Raw genomic sequence first — 20272 nt, forward strand, 5'->3', positions numbered from 1 at the left:
CCTTTCTCTCAACTGTCATAACACTGCCCAGGCCTCTCAAAAGATAATTTGACCCAAGGTTTCCTGAAACCAGAAAAGTGAAGGAAAAAACTAGGCAAGCAAGACTAAGATGCTTCTAATGGACTTAGATGAATTGAAAAATGGTCTTAAAGCACTTTCTTGTGGATATTCATATATTTACATATTTGACAAGTGATATGAACACATTTTCACATGGGAAATTTTGAACCCCATAATGTTCTTTGACGACCATGCCAAATGATGGTCATAAAGGCTTCCACTAAATTCCAATAAGCATAAGTTAGTATAAGATGTATTATTATATATTATATACAGTGTATAAATACAAAGCATAATACAGCCTTTGTATACAGAAAAAGTGTTGTCTTTATTCCTCTGTTCTCATACTAAGCCCTTCTTCCTGTTTCTGTTTTTGTCTATAGAGTGTCTGACTGCTATCCCGGCTGACTTGGTATTCCTCATTGAGGACTTTAGCAGGGCTCAGCAATCGAATTTCCAGCAAGTTGTCAGTTTCTTAAAGACCACCATCAGATCTCTCAGTGTTCATCCGGATGTCGTGCGGGTTGGCTTGGTCTTCTACAGCGAGGAACCATGACTTGAGTTTTCTCTGGATGCATTTCAGAATCGAGTCAAGATCTTGGAGCATCTGGACAAACTAACTCACAGGGGAAGAGCAGGACAGACTAAGACTGGTGTTGCGTTGGATTTCTTAAGGAATGAGGTTTTCATCCAGGAGAAGGGCAGCCGGTCCCAGCAAGGTGTGCAGCAGGTAGTCGTGGTCATCATGGCAGGCTCCTCCCAGGACAACGTGTCCAGACCAGCTTCCCTCCTCCACAAGGCAGGGATGACCATCTATGCAGTGGGCTCCCAGCTTGCCTTGGAGAGCACGGACCTGGAAAAGATAGCATCATATCCCCCTTGGAAGCATGTCATCCTCCTGGAATCTTTTTTGCAACTTGCTGTTGTGGGAAGCAAGATTAAGAACCAGCTCTGTCCTGAGCTTGTGGGCAGAAGGGCTTTTGTGTCTGGGATGGGCTTTGCCTTGCAAGAAGGTAGGAACACCTTTTCCAAAAATTTGATTTCTTTAAAATCTTTGTTTGCTCCAGTGACCCACCTCCTCTACCCCCCATCCAAGAAAAGATTATGGAGTCAATTCATTAAAAAACAGAAACAAGACTTATAAAATCTTTATTTTGATGCCAAACAGCAGAAGATGTGAATGAAAAAGTGGATATTCTTGCCTCCTCCTGTCTTACCCCTCATCCCTTTTAACAAAGAATTGGATGAAAATACATGTATCTTTACAGTAGGAGCTGTAGGGATCAGGGTATGAATTAACCACCTGTTAAGCCACTTAAAACAGGAGATTATTTCTAAAAAGACACAAGCATTCTTGAATTTTAAAATTTCAGCTTAAAATTTAATAAGTGACCGTGAATTTGCCAATCATTTGTGTAGGACCAAGGCTTCTTGAATATGAGTCCTGCTGACTGGAGTTCCACATGTTCTCTTCATTAATCATCTGAAAGTGCATTTTCTATAATTTCCAGTTTCACTTTCTTTCATGTGGAAAGAGAACCACTTTGGAAACAATCTGAGTCCAGAAATCCTTATTGATTTTTATGATCACAAAAACACAATCTTTTGTGGTGCCATCTAATGCACCAACAATGTCTTTGAAAACAACTTGCATTTTTTATTAAAAAAATTTTTTTTCAAAATTTTTTTCTGGCAAATTGTGCATTTCTTTAAAAAAAATTAATTTATTTAGTTTAATTGGAGGATAATTACAGTACTGTGGTTTTTGCCATGCATCGGCATGAATCACCCATGGGTGCACATGTGTCCCCCATCCTGAACCCCCTTCCCACCTCCCTCCCCACTCCATGCCTCTGGGTTGTCCCAGAGCACCGGCTTTGAGGGACCTGCTTCATGCATTGAACTTGCACTGGTCATCTATTTCACATATGGCAATATACATGTTTCAGTGCTATTCTCTCAAATCATCCCACCCTCCCCTTCTCCCACAGAGTCCAAAAGTCTGTTTTTCACATCTGTGTCTCTTTTGCTGCCTTGCATATAGGATCGTCATTAGTGTCTTTCTAAATTTCATATATATGCATTAATATACTATATTGCTGTTTCTCTTTCTGACTTACTTCACTCTGTATAATAGGCTCCAGTTTCGCTGACCTCATTAGAAGTGACTCAAATGCGTTCTTTTTTATAGCTGAGTAATATTCCATTGTGTATATGTACCACAATTTCCTTATCCGTTCTTCTGCCGATGGACATCTAGGTTGCTCCCCTGTCCTAACTATTGTAAACAATGTTGCAGTGAACATTGAGGTACACGTGTGTCTTTCGGTTCTCATTTCCTTGGTGTGTACGCCTAGCAGTAGCATTGCTGGGTCATATGGCAGTTCAATTTCAAGTTTTTTAAGGAATCTCCACACTGTTCTCCATAGTGGCTGTACTAGTTTGCATTCCCACCAACAGTGTAAAAGGGTTTCCTTTTCTTCATGCCCTCTCCAGGATTTATTGTTTGTAGACTTTTTGATGGTGGCCATTCTGACGGACATGAGATGATACCTCATTGTGGTTTTGATTTGCATTTCTATAATAATGTATGGATTTGAGAGTTGGACTGTGAAGAAGGCTGAGCGCCAAAGAATTGATGCTTTTGAAGTGTGGTGTTGGAGAAGACTCTTGAGAGTCCCTTGGACTGCAAGGAGAGCCAACCAGTCCTTTCTGAAGGAGATCAGCCCTGGGATTTCTTTGGAAGGAATGATGCTAAGGCTGAAACTCCAGTACTTTGGCCACCTCATGCGAAAAGTTGACTCATTGGAAAAGACTGTGATGCTGGGAGGGATTGGGGGCAGGAGGAGAAGGGGATGATAGAGGATGAGATGGCCGGATGGCATCACTGACTCGATGGATGTGAGTCTGGGTGAACTCCGGGAGTTGGTGATGGACAGGGAGGCCTGGTGTGCTGCGATTCATGGGGTCGCAAAGAGTCGGACACGACTGAGCGACTGAACTGAACTGAACTGAACTGAATAATGAGTGATGTTGAACATCTTTTCACGTGTTTATTAGCCATCTGTATGTCTTCTTTGGAGAAATGTCTGTTTAGTTCCTTTGCCCACTCTTTGATTGGGTTGTTTGTTTTTCTGGTATTGAGCTGCATGAGCTGCTTTTATATTTTGGAGATTCATTCTTTGTCAATTGCTTCATTTGCTATTTTTCCCCCCCATTTTGAAGGCTGCCTTTTTACCTTGCTTATAGTTTCCTTCATTGTGCAAAAGCTTTTAAGTTTAATTAGGTCCCATTTGTTTATTTTTGTTTTCATTTCCATTACTCTGGGAGGTGGGTCATAGAGGATCTTGTTGTGATTTATGTCAGAGAATGTTCAGCCTATATTTTCCTCTAAGAGTTTTTTAGCTTCTGGTCTTACATTTAGATCTTTAATTCATTTTAAGTTTATTTTTGTGTATAGTGTTAGAAAATGTTCTAGTTGCTTTCTTTTACAGGTGGCTGACCAGTTTTCCCAGCACCACTTGTTAAAGAGATTGTCTTTCTCCATTGTATATTTTTGCCTGCTTTCTCAAAGATAAGGTGTCCACAGGTGCATGGATTTATCTCTGGGCTTTCTATTTTGTTCCATTTATCTATATTCTTGTCTTTGTGCCAGTACCATACTGTCTTGATGACTGTAGCTTAGTAGTGTAGTCTGAAGTCAGGCAGGTTGATTCCTCAAGTTTTTCAGGCAGGTTGATTCCTCAAGTTCCATTCTTCTTTCTCAAGATTACTTTGGCTATTTGAGGTTTTCTGCAGTACAGTAGAAACTAACACAACATTGTAAATCAACTATACTTCAAAAAAACCCACAAAGTTTTATATTAACTTTAACTAAATTTCCTAAAATGCACTCTCTTGCCCATGTATTTAAAAAGTTTAACTCACATAAGAAGCAGGAATATTGGATACTGAGACAACCCATAGCTTCAAATTGTTGTTCATTCACCATGTTGTGTCCAACTTTTTGTGATCCCATGGACTGCAGCATGCCAGGCTTCCCATCCCTCACCATCTCTTGGAGTTTGCCCAAGTTCATGTCCATTGAATCTGTGATGTCATCCAACCATATCATCCTTTGTCACCCTCTTCTTCCTCTGCCTTTAATCTTTCCTAGCATCAGGGTCTTTTCCAATGAGTCAGCTCTTTGCATCAGGTGGCCAAAGTATTGTACCTTCAGCTTCGGTCCTTCCAATGAATATTCAGGGTTGATCTCCTTTAGGATTGACTGGTTTGATCTCCTTTCTGTTCAAGGGACTCTCAAGAGTTCTCTAGCACCACAGTTTGAAAGCATCAGTTCTTTGGTGCTCTGCCTTCATTATGGTCCAGCTCTCACATCTGTACATGACTGCTGGAAAGACCATCACCTTGACTATATGGATCTTTGTCAGCAAAGTGGTGCCTTTGCTTTTTAACACACTGTCTAGGTTTGTCATAGCTTTCCTGCCACATATCTGCTGATATTTTACTTTTAGCTTGTTCTCAATTTCCCCATTTGAGAAATGTCAAGCAATGTTTATCTCATGCCTTCATAAGCAGACTCTGAGATGAGGATATGAGCTATGGATGCACGTGATTTATCTGGGAGTGGAGCTCAGGTACACTGTTAGGGGAGTGGGGATGGAGAGAGGAAGGAGAGCCCGCCAGCAATGGGCTGAGTTAGTGAGCAGGCTATTGCTGGAGGCATGGAGGCACCTGGGCCTTGGCTCTGCCAGAGACTCAGGGAGACTGCTGAGCTGTCCTCTGAGTGGTCCCACCCACAGGGCAAGGGAGCTGGGATATTTATCCATTACCCGCTTCCAATCACGGGCTGCTGGCCACTCTCACTCACTCCCTTGCCTGCCCAGGGTATGGGCTGATCATGCTTCTGGCCAAGGAACACACACAGGCAGAGTCTCAGGCAGCAATGAGGGAGTGCTGGGGGATCGGGACCTGTAGCCTTGTCCCACGCCCTCTCCCACGCCATTCTGACGGCTTGCTGCTGCTTCTTCTTGCCTAGGCTGTGTGCACATCGAGAAGGCAGACATTTACTTCCTTATTGACGGGTCTGGCAGTACCCACCAAGACGACTTTCTCGCACTGAAGGTGTTCATGAGTGAGGTGATAAGGATGTTCCACGTTGGACCCGACAGAGTCCAGTTTGGAGTCATTCAGTACTGGGACGAAGTCAGTCCTCAGTTTACCCTCAGCCAGCACTCCAGTGTGGCGGGGCTGGAGGTAGCCGTTGACAGCATCCAGCAGAAGGGAGAGGGCACCAAGACGGGTGAGGCCCTGGGCAGCATGATCCAGGTCTTTGCAGACTCTGCTCGCAGCAACGTGCCTTGGTATCTCATCGTTGTCACTGACGGCCAATCTATGGACCCGGTGGCTGATGCTGCAGAGGCGCTGAGGGGCCATGGAGTCACCATTTAAGCAGTTGGAGTCAGAGATGCTAATATTGCTGAGCTTCAAGAGATTGCTGAAGACAGAATGTTTTACGTGCATGATTTTGAGTCCTTGAAGACCATCCAACAAGAAGTGGTACAAGACATCTGTTCCTTAGAGAGTAAGAATTTTTTTCTTCAATCTCAGTGTCTCTCTTCGAGTATATATGTGTAATCTATTTGAATAGGCTTCATTCTGGAACTGTGCATTCATAGGTCTAAAAGTATTGGATGAGCTAGAATAAACCAAGCTGGTTCATATGATAGATCTCTATCATATGGCCGTGTCTTGTTTTGAGACTGATTTATGGTGGGTCACAGAAATTTATTTCCTTGACTTCCACTTCCACCCCCTTTATAAATATTTTCACGTTGTATATGTGTCACCCCAGACTCTCCCTGGGGACTTGTAATTAATTGTTTCAGACTCTGAGTAAATGTTCTGTCCTTCTCCTTTTCCCCTCCAGCCTGTAAGAATAGGAAAGCTGACATTATTTTCCTGATGGATGGTTCAGAATCCATCTCTCCAAAAGACTTTGAAAAGATGAAGGAATTCATGAAGCGAATGGTCAACCAGTCTAATATTGGTGCTGATGAGATTCAGATTGGCCTTCTGCAATTCAGCTCAGACCCCCAGGAAGAATTCAGGCTCAACCGGTACTCCTCAAAGGTGGACATTCACAGAGCCATCTCAGACGTTAAGCAAATCAATGGTGGCACATACACTGGGAAAGCTCTGAACTTTACTCTGCCTTTTTTTGGGAGTTCAAGAGGAGGGAGGCCCAGTGTCCATCAGTATTTGATTGTGGTCACTGATGGGGTCTCCCGGGACAACGTAGCTTTACCAGCCAAGGCCCTGAGGGACAGAAACATAATTATTTTTGCCATTGGGGTGGGTGAAGTCAAATTCTCTCAGCTTTTGGAGATCACCAACGACCAGAGCAAAGTGTACTATGAAGAAAAATTTGAGTCCCTGCAAAATCTGGAGAAGGAAATTCTTTACCAGGTTTGCATTCCGCAAGGTGAGTGACAGAAGGCTTGTTAATTGATCCACAAGCCCTCGGTAGGCGTCAGGGACCCGGTTGGCTATCTTAATAAAACTAATACTTATAGCCTTGTCCTGGGGAATCTTTTTTTTTCCCTAATTTATTTTATTGAGTATTGATTTACAATGTTGTGTTAATTTTTGCTGCACAGAAAAGTGATTTAGTTATACATATACGTATATATATATCTTCATATTCTTTTCCACTTATGGTTTGCCACAGGATATTGAATTAGTTCCCTATGCTATAATAGGACCTTGTTTATCTATTCTCTGTATACTGGTTTATATCTGCGAGGCCCCGACTCCCAATCCACCCCTTGCCCAATCCTCTCCAGTGGGCAACCAGAAGTCTGTCCTTTATGTCCGTGAGTCTGGTTCTGGTTTATAGATAAGCTCATTTTGTGTCATAGTTTAGATTTCACATAAGAGTGATATCAGATGGTATTTGTCTTTTTCTGTCTGACTTACTTCACTTGGTATGATAATTGCTAGATCCATCCACATGGCTGCAAATAGCATTATTTCATTCTTTTTGAGTAGCATTCCATCGTGGATGGTGTTTTTGTACAGGGCCTGGTCTGTGGACTTCCATAGGTTAAAACATTACATCTCCACATAACCCTGTTAATAATTAATTAATATACATTATCAATATTTTACAAGTGAGAAAACCAAGGCACAGCAAAATCAGGTTGTTTAGTCTAAGTGAATAGCAGAAATGAGATGTGAACTTAAGGCAGTCTGGTTCTAGAGTCTGTATACTAAATGCTGTTCTATATTGCCTTTTGATATGGTATAACAGAGTACAACAGGACCTCTCAAACTTTAGCATGCATTTGAATAACCTGGAGAGCTTGTTAAAATGCAGTTTCTGATTCAGTAGGTTGGGGTGGGATTCTGCATTTGTAACAAGCTCCCACGTGATGCTGATCCTGCTGGTCTTCTAATCACGCTTTGAGTAGGGGGTTATATGGTACAGTGTGTGTGTGCATGCTGAGTCGCTTCAGTTGTGTCTGACTCTTTGAGACCCTGTGGACTGTAGCCCAGCAGGCTCCTCTGAGCAAGGGATTCTGCAAACAAGAATACTGGCGTGGGTTGCCATACTCTCCTCCAGGGTATCTTCCCAACCCAGGGGTCGAATTTGCGTCTCTTATGTCTCCTGCATTGGCGGGTGGGTTCTTTATCACTAGTGACACCCGGGAAGCCCAAAGTAAAGTACAGTATGGTACAATACAGTATATATACATATATATCATATGGAAGAATATATAATGGATGCATAAAGCCCAATAATCCCACATCAACCCCATGTGAGGCAGATGCTATTATTGAAAGGTTGTGACTGTGTGCTGTGAGCTACATCAGGATTCATGACCTCCGGAGGAGAGGATTTTGATCTGAAAGATAAGGCTTGATCACTCGAATCATTTGTGTGATAAAATTTTTTTAAAGTATAAAAAGGATAGAGGAAGCTCCTGACATAGACATCAGAAGAGGGCAGTACGAGTGCCCCCTTGCTAGTTTTTAGCGAGGAGTTATATATCTGTTAGCAAGTTGCTAATCAGATAAAGAAGCACCTCAAAACTGAGAGAATTGCATCAGGAGCCTCTCCCACAATATGCATTTTGAGATAGTATTGGCAGAAGGTGCGTCATCCCCAGTCGTAAAACAATTGACATGAATCTTAAAGAAAGGCAGATTTCCAAGCAAATGCATAGTTTCATTAACATCGCTTAAGAGAACATTCCCATGAGTAAGAGGTACTGGTCTGTTGAGCCATTATTGGTTCAAGGTTTGAATCTTAGGTGGAACAGATTTGAAGAAAGGCAGATTCCAAGGCAAATACATAATTCATTAACATAGCTTAAGAAAAACATTTCCATAAGAAAAACACTTTGGTTGGCTCAAGGTTTGAGGAAAGTTAAGTTCAGGCAGAACCATTCTATGACAACATAGAATTTAAAAGAAACCTCCTTTTAATTTTGTATAGAGAAAGAGAAAAAAAAGTCTGCCACTTACAGATTATTTCCTCCAGTTGGGGAGCCCTAGCCTTCTTACCTGTTGCCCTCTCTTTATGATACTCAATTTCCAGGTGAGAAAAATAAGAGAGAGGTTATGAAGCACAGATGGGAAATAATGGTGTCAGAGTTTGAACTTCCCAGCAGTTTGGTGTCAAAGCCAGAGCCAATTTTTTAGAGTATTAAATGAGTATTTTTGATTCTACTATCTCAAGAATCAATCCTAAAGGAAATCAACCCTGAATATTCATTGGAAGGACTGATGCTGAAGCTGAAGCTCCAGTACTTTGGCCACCTGATGTGAACAGCTGACTCATAAGAAAAGACCCTGATGCTAGGAAAGATGGAAGGCAAAGGAGAAGGGGATGACAGAGGATGAGATGGTTAGATAACATCACTGACTCAATGGACATGAGTCAGCAAACTCTGGGATACAGTAAAGGACAGGGGAGTCTGGCATTCTATGCTGCTGCTGCTGCTGCTGCTGCTGCTAAGTCTCTTCAGCCGTGTCTGACTCTGCACGACCCCATAGATGGCAGCCCACCAGGCTCCCGCATCCCTGGGATTCTCCAGGCAAGAACACTGGAGTGGGTTGCCATTGCCTTCTCTGTGGCATGCTACAGTCCATGGAATTGCAGAGTCTGACATAACTTAGCAACTGATCAAAGTGGCATGCTAATAGTCCATGGAGTTGCAGAGTCTGACATGACTTAGCAACTGATCAACAACAAATCTCAAGAATATCACTACTTTGCAGTGCCTTTGGTAAATTCAGAAATAAACTGAGGGACTTCCCTGGTGGTCTGTGGTTAAGACTCCATACTCCCAGTGTAGGGGATCCAGGGTTTGATCCCTGGTCAGGAAGTAGATCCCATACCCCACAGCTAAGAGTTCTAAAGCCACAACTGAGACCTGGCCTTGCCAAATAAGTAAATGTTGAAAAGAAATCAATTGAAAAGAGTACATGTATAGAATTATCTTTTTAAAATGAGCATGGATTATGGAATGTCCTTAAACAGTCCAGTTCTTCAGGAACCAAAGTCCTATTTATTTTTGCTGTTGTTTGTTCTGTTTCATTTTTATTGTCTGTGATTATCCTGGAGAAGAGCAGAGGTACAGGATTCCAGCTTGTCTTCTCAGGTCATTTTGAGCCATTTAATAAATTAGGATTTGTAGTTATCTCCAGTTCTGTGTTAGCTGGTACTTTAATAATGGCTAAACCTAACTGATTCTAGAATTATAAAGCTGAATCAGACAAACTTTAGAGGTTACCTGGTGAGAGTCAACCCTCTTTGTTATCAGGGAAAGAAAGTGCTCCTTGCATTACAGGGTAAAGCCCACTGAAAATGCTTCTGGGGAAAATGTAAATTAGAAATGTCAGAATAATATACCATACTCAGAAATTCTTTTTTTTTTTCTGAATTCAGATCTGATATAGAAATGGGATTTACATCTGTGAAAACTCTTTATGGCAAACTTCAATTAGAGACTTAAAAATCAAAACAAAGCCAAGATGTTTTATATGGAAGGATGGGAGTAAGGCACATTCTGTCTTTTCAATTCCAGAAAGACATCTGGACAGCTCGCACAGAATGTGGCATTTAGGGGATTGAAACTCATGAGTCAGGCCTGGGTCCCAGGTCCCTGAGAAACTTAAGCCACTGTTGATGTCTATGTTAACCAGTGAAGGGTCCAATGTTTATTTATTTCCCTTAGAACTTCCTTCTCCCCTAATTTGCAGTTTTGTTTTCTGATTCTGGGCCAAATACTGCAGTTCATGCTGATCTAAAGAGAGAACGTCTTCATGTCCTGTCTGGCTTTGACAATCCAATGTCATGCTTGTTGTCAGGAAATAGTTAATAAGTAGCAGTCCTTTTGTGGTTGAGAAGTTACATTTTTAAGTTTGTACCCAAATTCTAATCCAAATGCGTTTGTAACCATTAACTTTTCCTCCTTAGTGAAATTTTGTAGATGGTCTTATTATGAATGGGTAGGTGTAGCCAAAGCTGTGGTTTTTCCAGTAGTCATGTACGATGTGAGAGTTGGACTATAAAGAAAGCTGAGTGCCAAAGAGCTGATGCTTTTGAACTGTGGTGTTGGAGAAGACTCTTTAGAGCCCCTTGGACTGCAAGGAGATCCAACCAGTCCATCCTAAAAGAAATCGTTCCTGAATATTCATTGGAAGGACTGCTCTAAAGCTGAAACTCCAATACTTTGGCTACCTGATGTGAAGAACTGACTCATTTGAAAAGACCCTGATCTTGGGAAAGATTGAGGGCAGGAGGAAAATGGGACGAAAGAAGATGAGATGGTTGGATGGGATCACTGACTCAATGGACATGAATTTGAGTAAATTCTGGGAGTTGGTGATGGACAGGGAGGCCTGGCATGCTGCAGTCCATGGGTTCGCAAAGAGTCAGACATGACTGAGTGACTGAACTCAACTGAGGTGTAGCCTGAAAGATCAGTGGGCCTTCCAATTCTAGCTACACCCTTCTAGGAGGGCTTAAATATTTTCAGGTAGGACAAACATAAAATTGAGAGTGATAATCAGTCTTGATCTTTTCTAATATGCTTCTCTGAAACAAGGTATCTACATGGGTGATGAATGAAACTTCCAGGGCAGAAGGGAATAGTACAGCTTGTGCTGAAAGAGACTCAAGGCTGTTTTATATTTTGTCTTCATTCATTTGGGGAACATTTAATGAGCCTCTGTGTTACACACTGGGAAAGTAAGAAGACATAGTCTGTACCATGAGGGAATGTTTGTTCAGAGAGACAGAAGGTCTTGTAAACTAATAGTGGATATACAGGGGCATTTAATAGCTCAATTCGAGGGCCTGGGGTCATGAATCACAGATGCTTTAGGGAGGGGGCTTTTGAACTTCAACTTGAAGGATATGTATGAGTTAACCAGATTAGAATGATGGGAATGGGAAAGGATACCTCAGGTGGAAGGAATAGGATGTGCAGAGGTTCTTTTGAAACAGGTCTTATATGAAACAGTATATATGTATCAGTTAGTTTTTGCTGGGTAACAAGCCATCCCCCAAAGTAAACAACAAAAATTTGTCAATGAAAATAATCAATAATAAGAGTAGAAATCTTTTCTGTTTTGTTTTCTTGTTTTTCCTTTGAGCCAAACTGAGGACTAGCCTGGAAGCCCACTTCCTAGATTACTCTGAGAAACTTCTCCAGAGAAATAGTTTTCAGTATAGTTTTATATTCTGTCAGAACAAAGAACATTAAACAAGTCAGGGTTATATTTCTTCTAAGTTTCAGAAAAAAAGGAACAGTCCAGCAAGTACACAGCAAATCAGCATGGCCTTGGCACTTGGGAAGGGTGTCTTATCATCAAAGGAGAATAAGCTTTGGCATTCCAGGAAGAGAGGCATTTAATCTTTATTTTTAACATGGATGTTCTTTACTTTTGGTTCCTTTTCTCTAATTATTGAGGCTGATGTACAATGTCTGTTTGTTGGCTACAAACAGGCTATTTTAGTTGGATAAAATTCAAGTTAACTCACGTGTAAGCCAGAAAGATTTCCCTATATCTCACACCACATTTCTTTCATCACACCATTATTTCACTTATACTTCTATGGGTTGGTTGGAGATTCTCCTTGCAGGACCAGATTGGTTGATAATCTTCTGGGGTGGGTTGTGCAGTCATAGGTGACTAATTGGATTTCCTTCTCCTCTACCTTCAAAGGATGCAGTGTAGATTTGTCTGTAGGAATTGATCTCTCCACTCCCACGAGGCAAGTTCAGCAGAGGCTTCGAGGATTATTGCAAGAGCTGATGCAGGAGCTGGCTGTGCTTCCCAATATTAGCTGTGACGTTACAGGCCAGACCAACGTGATGCTCCGCTACCTGGTTCCCAGCTCAAAGGGCCAGCTCATCTTTGACTCAGGATTTGAAAAGTACAGTGATGAGACCATTCAGAAGTTCTTGATTCACCAGGTTGCCAGGAGCAACCATATGGATGTACATTTTTTGCAGTCCCTGGGAGAGAGTGCTATCCGTATGTCTTCTGCCAATGTGAAGGTAAAAAATGCTAAGAAAATCTGCTTTGGAGCCATTAGGCAGGGTTGGAGGGATAACACTTTTGTGACCGAGGCCAACTAAATCGTTCTTCACTGGAGAGCTTATCCAGAGGAGCTCTGTTCTCTTACTCAGTAAAGACCAAAAAGAGATGTGTTTTCATTCAATCAGCTAATATTTACCAAACCCTGGAGGCTCTGCTGAATGCCGATAGGAATACAAAGATAAAGTCCCTGCCCTCAGGTTGTCCACAGCTAGTGATTCCAGATTCCTTCATGGCACAAATTCATTCCAGACGTCTTGAAAGATACTAGTTCCCATGGTCACTCATTCTCATGTACAGTAAGGCTCATTATTTTTCTAACCATCCCCTTGAACCACCTTTAGTGACAGTTAAAAGCTTCCTAGCAGTTAAACTTCCCTTCCTGGGTCCCCAGAACTGTGCACCTACACGAGTCACAGAAGCAAAAAGGTCTCATATAACATGTACTAGCAAATTACATCCACTAACTTTGAAAGTTACATTGAATTTTTCTTTCAATCCTGTATTCTGTATCCAGTGGGTTTATTTCTTGTAAAATGGAATTCACTTTTTAAGTTAATTTTCTATGGATAGAAGTAGCACATTTTATTTGTAGAAAATGCGTTAAAATTTGGGGAGTTTTGCATTGATGAAGATGAATATTGTAAAAGGTTTTGGAATATATTTTTAAGTCAATACATTAAGCTGGTTCAAATTCTTCTTTTCTGGGGGCTGGAGAGCATGTAGGGGAGGACATTGCAGTATAAGTGAATGTGTAATGAAGTCACAAATAGATGAATGGGTAAAACCAAAGGGAACATGGTGAAAGGCTGGGTATACCAGAAGACCCAGTGAAGAAACATGCAGTTCATAGTATCTGTCTTTTCTATTGCCTTTCCCCAATTCCCTCCCCTCCTCCTCTCTCTCTCCCTGCTTCTGCAACTCCCTCCTCTCTTGTAAACAACAGGTCCTGCTAGTGTTTACAGATGGACTGGATGATGATTTAGAGAAACTGAAGGAAGTATCTGAGCTTCTCCGCAGCAAAGGTAAGTGCAGGGCGTTGCCCTGTGGGGCCTTGTTCCCCCAACAGGGCTGACACAGTCTTGCAGATTTCCAGATGCTGACCCCAGGTCGTGGGACCTCAGTGCCCTTGAAGCTGACATGCAGTCTCCCTCTTCATATGAACTGGGGGCTATTCAGGGCTGAGAGACCCTGGACTCCACATCCTCAGTACTTACTAAGGGTCGCTCTGAGTGAGACAGGACCGACCAATTACCAGCCTGGCGTCTGCTTTGGAGGGTCACAGGGGCAGCTCCTGCTTCTTGTGGAGTGGGTGGTCTCTGTTCTTCTAGGCTCTCTGGGAGCCATATGTCTCTTTTCTTCCTAAACTAAAATCATCCTGGGCCTTACTTCTTCTCCTGCCTTTCCTACCGCTGTCTCCCTGACTCTTTCTCTTTAGTCATCTCCAGGGGCTGCTGCACAATATACATGTACATGTCAGTCAGTTCAGTAGCTCGGTTGTGTCCAACTCTTTGCACCCCATGGACTACAGCACGCCAGGGCTCCCTGTCCATCACCAACTCCCAGAGTTTACTCAGACTCAAATCCATCGAGTCGGTGATGCCATCCAACCATCTCACCTTCTGTCATCCCTTCTCCTGCCTTCAATCTTTCCCAGCATCAGGGTCTTTTCAAATGAATAGGTTCTTTGCATCAGGTGGCCAAAGTACACATGTATCCGTATACTCTAGATATAGTTGGTTTACATTATCGTATTTATTTCAGGTGCCAAACACAGTGATTCGATATTTTTGTAGATTGCAATCCATTTAGAGTTATTGTAAAATATTGGCTTTATTCCCTGTGCGGTACAATATATTCTTGTAGCCTATTTATTTTATACGTGGGAGTTTGTATTTCTTAATCCGCTACCCCTGTCTTGCTGCACTCCACTCCCCACTGGTAACAACGAGTTTGTTCTCTGTATCTATGAGTCTGTTTCTATTTTGTTATATTCACTTGTATGTTTTATTTTTTATGCTCTACATATAAGTTGATAACATAAAGTATTTGTCTTCTGTCTGACTTACTTCACCAAGTACAATACTCTCTAGGTCCATCCATGTTGTTGCAAATGGCAAGATTTCACTCTTTATGGCTGAGTAATATACCCTTATATATAGAGTTGACCCTTGAACAACCTGGAGGTTAGGGGTGCCAAATGTCCCTGCAGTTGAAAATCCATATATAACTTTATGGTTGGCCTGCTGTATGCACAATTTAATCCACAGTTGAATCCATGGATTCAACTAGCCATACGTTATTATAGTACATGTATAGCTATACATCATTGTAGTATTACAGTACTTAAGTATTGAAAAAATTTGCATTGTAGGTGGACCCATGCAGTTCAAACCCATGTTACTCAAGAGTCAGCTGTGTATCAGTTCAGTTCAGTCTCTCAGTCGTGTCCGACTCTTTGCAACCCCATGAATCCCAGCACGTCAGGCCTCCCTGTCCATCACCAACTCCCAGAGTTCACTCAGACTCACGTCCATCGAGTCAGTGATGCCATCCAGCCATCTCATCCTCTGTCATCCCCTTCTCCCCCTGACCCCAATCCCTCCCAGCATCAGCTGTGTATAACCACATCTTATTTGTCCATTTATCTATCCATGAATATGTAGGTTGCTTCCATATCTTGGCTGTTGTGAGTAGTAGCATGAACATTGGGTTGAATTTATCTCTTTGAATTAGTGTCTTTGTTTTCTCTTGATATATACCAAAATGTAGAATTGCTAGATCATATGGTAGTTCTATTTAAGTTTTTCTGAGGAAACTCCACACTGTTTTCCACAGTGGCTGTAACAACTTTCATTCCCACCAACAGTGTAGGAGGATTCCCTTTTCCCCACATCCTCACAACATTTGTTGTTTGTAGACTTTCTGATACTAGCAATTCTGACAGGTGTGAGGTCATACCTCGTCGTGGTTTTGATATGTGTTTCTCTGATGATTAGCGATGTGAATATCTTTTCATGTGCCTGTTGGTCATCTTATGTTTTGGGAAATAGTCTATGCAGGTCTTCTGCCCATTTCTTAACTGGGTTCTTTGCTTTTCTGATATTGAATTGTATGAGCTGTTTATAAATTTTGGATATTAACTCTTTATTGGTCCTAACATTTGCAAATATCTTCTCCCAATTCTGTAGGCTGTTTTTTTCATTTTGTTGATGGCTTTTTTCGCTGTTCAGTTCAGTTCAGTTCAGTCGCTCAGTCGTGTCCGACTCTTTGCGACCCCGTGAATCACAGCACGCCAGGCCTCCCTGTCCATCACCATCTCCGGGAGTTCACTCAAACTCACGTCCATCGAGTCGGTGATGCCATCCAACCATCTCATCCTCTGTCGTCCCCTTTTCCTCCTGCCCACAATCCCTCCCAGCATCAGAGTCTTTTCCAATGAGTCAACTCTTCGCATGAGGTGGCCAAAGGACTGGAGTTTCAGCTTTAGCATCATTCCTTCCAAAGAACACCCAGGGCTGATCTCCTTCAGAGAGACTGGTTGGATCTCCTTGCAGTCCAAGGGACTCTCAAGCATCTTCTCCAACACCACAGTTCAAAAGCATGTTAGCTCCTATTTATTTATGCTTTTGTTTCCTTTGCCTTAGGAGAGAGACCCCAAAAAAATAACACAACAATTTACGTCAAAGAGTGTTCTACTTATGTTTTCTTTTAGGAATTTTATGGTTTCTGATTCTCTATTTAGGTCTTTTATCCATTTTGAGTTTTTTGTATATAGTGTGAGAAAATGTTCAAATTTAGTTCTTTTACATGTTCAGTTTTACCAGTACCACTTACTAAAGAAATTGTCTTTTCTCCATTAGATAGTCCGCCTCTCTCTAGGCTTCCCTGGTGGCTCAGATGGTAAAGCGTCTGTCTGCAATGCAGGAGACCTGGGTTCAATCCCTGGGTTGGGAAGATCCCCTGGAGAAGGAAATGGGAACCCACTCTAGTACTCTTGCCTGGAAAATCCCACGGATTAAAAGCCTGGTAGGCTACAGTCCATGGGGTAGGGAAGAGTTGGACACGACTGAGCAACTTCTCTTTCTTTCTTTCTTCTCTTGCCATAGATTAATTGACCGTAAGCGTGTGGGATTATTTCTGGGGTCTTTATTCTGTTCTGCTGATCTATGTGTCTGTTTTTGTGCCAGTATGTATCTGTTTCGATGACTGCAACTTGGTAGTATTGTCTGAAATCAGGGAGCATAGTACTTTTAGCTTTGTTCTTTTTTTTTCAAGATTGCTTTGACAAATCAGGGTCTTTTGTCATTCCATATAAAATTTAGGATTATTTGTTCTAGTTATGTGAAAAATGTCATGGGTATCTTAGTAGGTATTGCCTTAAATGGAATATTTCTGTGACAACTTGCTTTCAACTGAATTTAATGCATAGATTGCCACTGGAAGTGTAAAATGTTACAGCTTTTCTGGAAAGGAATTGGGAGTATATAACAAAGGACTGCAAATTCTGCCTATCTGCTAGATCTGCAATTCCATTTCTGGGAATTCATTTTAAGGAATACTTAAGAATATGTATACAACTTTTAACCATAAGATTTTACAGTAGCCTGTTTACAATAGCAAAAAGCTAATGGGCATGTGTGTGGGTCTGTGTATCAATTTGATGTTTAAAATATTAATGCTATTATTTGTTCTGAAATTCTATAGTACTTTTTAGTCAAATTTAAAATGTGTTCTTTTCCACATGTTTTCTGTTTTGTGGAAAAATCCAGATGACCAGTTAGTGCTTGCATGGATAGAAGAAGCTAAGTACCATGTGCAACCTTCAAATCTCAGAGGGGCAGAGTTCCCTGAGGCAGGCCCTTAGGTATAAACAGTATCTTTTTGGTGAACAAAAGCAACAGGAAGCAAAGGTTAAAGAAAGAGAAACAGACCTAAAAGCGGAGTCAGAATTGGCTCTTCCCTGCAACAGGACTACCTGCCCTTTGTTGCAAAACTTCCAAATAACCCTGATTCCCCCCTTGCCTGCTTGGAGTAGTTCTCTCCGGGTTACTTGAGATGCTATCTCCTGGGCTTGAAGTTCTAAAAATTCCCACTGAATAAAACATAACTTTTAGGTTGCGAATATTTTTTAAGTTGACAGAAACAAAAAACAGGGGCTACACGAGGGCTCTGAGAGTCCTTTCTGGTTCCTAACTGTTCACCTTTCTAGAGTGAACCTTTCTAGTTCTAGAGTCCTAACTGTTTACCTTTTAGCTGCTGGGATATCAGACCAGTTCTTTAGGAAGGCACGCTGTGAGCTGGCTTTGATTTGAGGAAAAGCAGTTTGAGAAAAAGACAGATGAGGATATAGGAAGGATGGGATGATGATGGGGATCTGGGGATCTGGGGCCAAAACAAGTCAGACTATATGAAAGACATGCAAGGAAATCGCCCACCTGTTGGTCTTTTGAAGGATTCTCTGGACTCCTGACTATTGGCCTGGAAGGCGTCCATAAATTAGAGGAGCTCCAGGAGCTAGAATTTGGCAGAGGATTTGCGTATAATCAACCTCTGAGCATCACACTGCACAGCCTTCCGAGCATCTTACTGAAGCAACTTGTAAGTTTTCCTTATTTTAAACACCATCCTTTCCTAAAACCTCGAGGGAATTTTGTTTCTTTAGTGTGTAATGTGCCATAGGTTAATACAGCATTGGAAAAAAAAAACAAAACCATTATGTGACATGGATTTTGTTTTCAGGACACAATTGTAGAAAGGACATGCTGCAATAGGTATGCAAAGTGCTTTGGAGAGGCCGGGCACAGAGGTGATGGTGGGAGCCCAGGGGGAAAGGTGAGTTCTTGCTGGGTGTGTGTGGGGGAAGGGGAGAGAGGCTTTGTATCCATTACACTCGAGGCCTGTGTTAGGTCTTTAACACACCTTTTCTAACTCTGTCCTTTTAACAGACCTCTTTTACAGGCATAAAATTGGGGCTCAGAGAGGGAACACTGTTTTCCTGAAGTTGCACAGTTACAAAGAGGCATTTTAGGATTTCAACCCCTGTGTCTGCTTGACTCCAAGGCTCATATCCACTATACTGGTGCTGTCTCCTTACATTTATTTGACACTTTCACAGGTTCTACCACCACACAGAAGTTTTCACTTGTCCACAAAATTGTCACTTGTCCAGTATCTGTTTTCTTCGCAGTATTCAAAGCCTCTTCCCCTCTGATCTAATATTCTATTTTATACCAGTAAGCTCCGAGGATAAATACAGTCACTGGTTTACTGGTGGTTGATTTGCCTCTCTCTGTTAATTCTGTAGTTAAGTGATAGGAAAATTACTGCTTACTACTTCTAAGGGAGACTGTCTCATTAGAAATGGTCCTCAGATACCCGGGGCACAAGGTTCCATTCTCACAGGACTAGAGCATCATGATGGGTAGATAATCACAAATTCGCATGGAAGGTTGAATCAAACCCTTAGGTTTTTACATTCTCTTTTCGTAAGTGGTTTTCCACGAGATGGAATGAGCTCTTACTGACTTCTTAGATCAATCTTAATTTTGAACAGTGTACAACTTAGCACTAGATTTTTTTCCCCCCTCTTATTATTCTTAAATACAGGACTGGAAGGTCAGAAAATCAAGCTTGGGAACCTCTTGATTATTTTTTTAACAACTCTTTTTGAGACCAAAGATGGAAGTGTCCTGAATTCTTGATTTCTCTGCTCTGTCTGTTAGTGCTTGGATGTATTACTTTCCGGAGAAGGCAATGGCACCCCACTCCAGTACTCTTGCCTGGAAAATCCCACAGATGGAGGAACCTGGTAGGCTGCAGTCCATGGGGTCGCTAAGAGTCGGACACGACTGAGCATCTTCACTTTCACTTTTCATCTTCATGCATTGGAGAAGGAGGTGGCAGCCCACTCCAGTGTTCTTGCCTGGAGAATCCCAGGGACGGGGGAGCCTGGTGGGCTGCCGTCTATGGGGTCGCACAGAGTTGGACACAACTGAAGCGACTTAGCAGCAGCAGCAGTGTAACTTTCATCTTTGTTAATTATAAATAGGCTTTGGCTCTCATATTTTATTTACTGTCTTTTAGACTTAATAAACATCTCTGGCTATAAAATGGTAAGCCAGACTTCCTTGAGAGGAAATAGTTTGTGTGTTTAGAAATCTAAGAAGACTAAAAATAAAAGAGAGACTAAAGGGCTGACATACAGAAATAAACAACCACTTCTCATAAGTTATATGTGCTCTTGTTGTTCAGTTGCCCAGTCGTGTCCAACTCTGCAGCCACATGGACTGCAGCACGCCAGGCTTCCCTGTCCTTCATCATCTCCTGGAGCTTATTCAAACTCATGTCCATTGAGTCAGTGATGCCATCCAACTATCTCATCCTCTGTTGTCCCCTTCTCCTCCCACCTTCAATCTTTCCCAGCATCAGGGTCTTTTCCAATGAGTCAGCTCTTCACATCAGGTGGCCAAAGTATTGGAGCTTCAGCTTCAGCATCAGCTTCCAATGAATATTCAGGATTGATTTCCTTTAGGATTCACTGGTTTGATATCCTTGCAGTCCAAGGGACTCTAAAAAGTCTTCTCCAACACCATAG

General features: G+C 41.9%; 1 protein-coding gene across 1 annotated transcript in view; it reads left to right on the forward strand.

Annotated features, from left to right (window-relative positions):
* Nucleotides 1-20272, forward strand: part of LOC105000759 (collagen alpha-4(VI) chain-like) — a 123982-nt gene that overhangs the window by 16290 nt on the left and 87420 nt on the right. The window contains 9 exon segments of the mRNA XM_010856754.1: nt 444-1024; nt 2252-2276; nt 4538-4549; nt 5072-5644; nt 5990-6544; nt 12301-12635; nt 13622-13700; nt 18131-18276; nt 18418-18510. Coding sequence (XP_010855056.1) covers nt 444-1024; nt 2252-2276; nt 4538-4549; nt 5072-5644; nt 5990-6544; nt 12301-12635; nt 13622-13700; nt 18131-18276; nt 18418-18510 — 2399 coding nt within the window.

This window comes from Bison bison, unplaced genomic scaffold (genome assembly GCF_000754665.1).
Source record: "Bison bison bison isolate TAMUID 2011002044 unplaced genomic scaffold, Bison_UMD1.0 scf7180017864374, whole genome shotgun sequence".
Classification (NCBI taxonomy): Eukaryota; Metazoa; Chordata; class Mammalia; order Artiodactyla; family Bovidae; genus Bison; species Bison bison.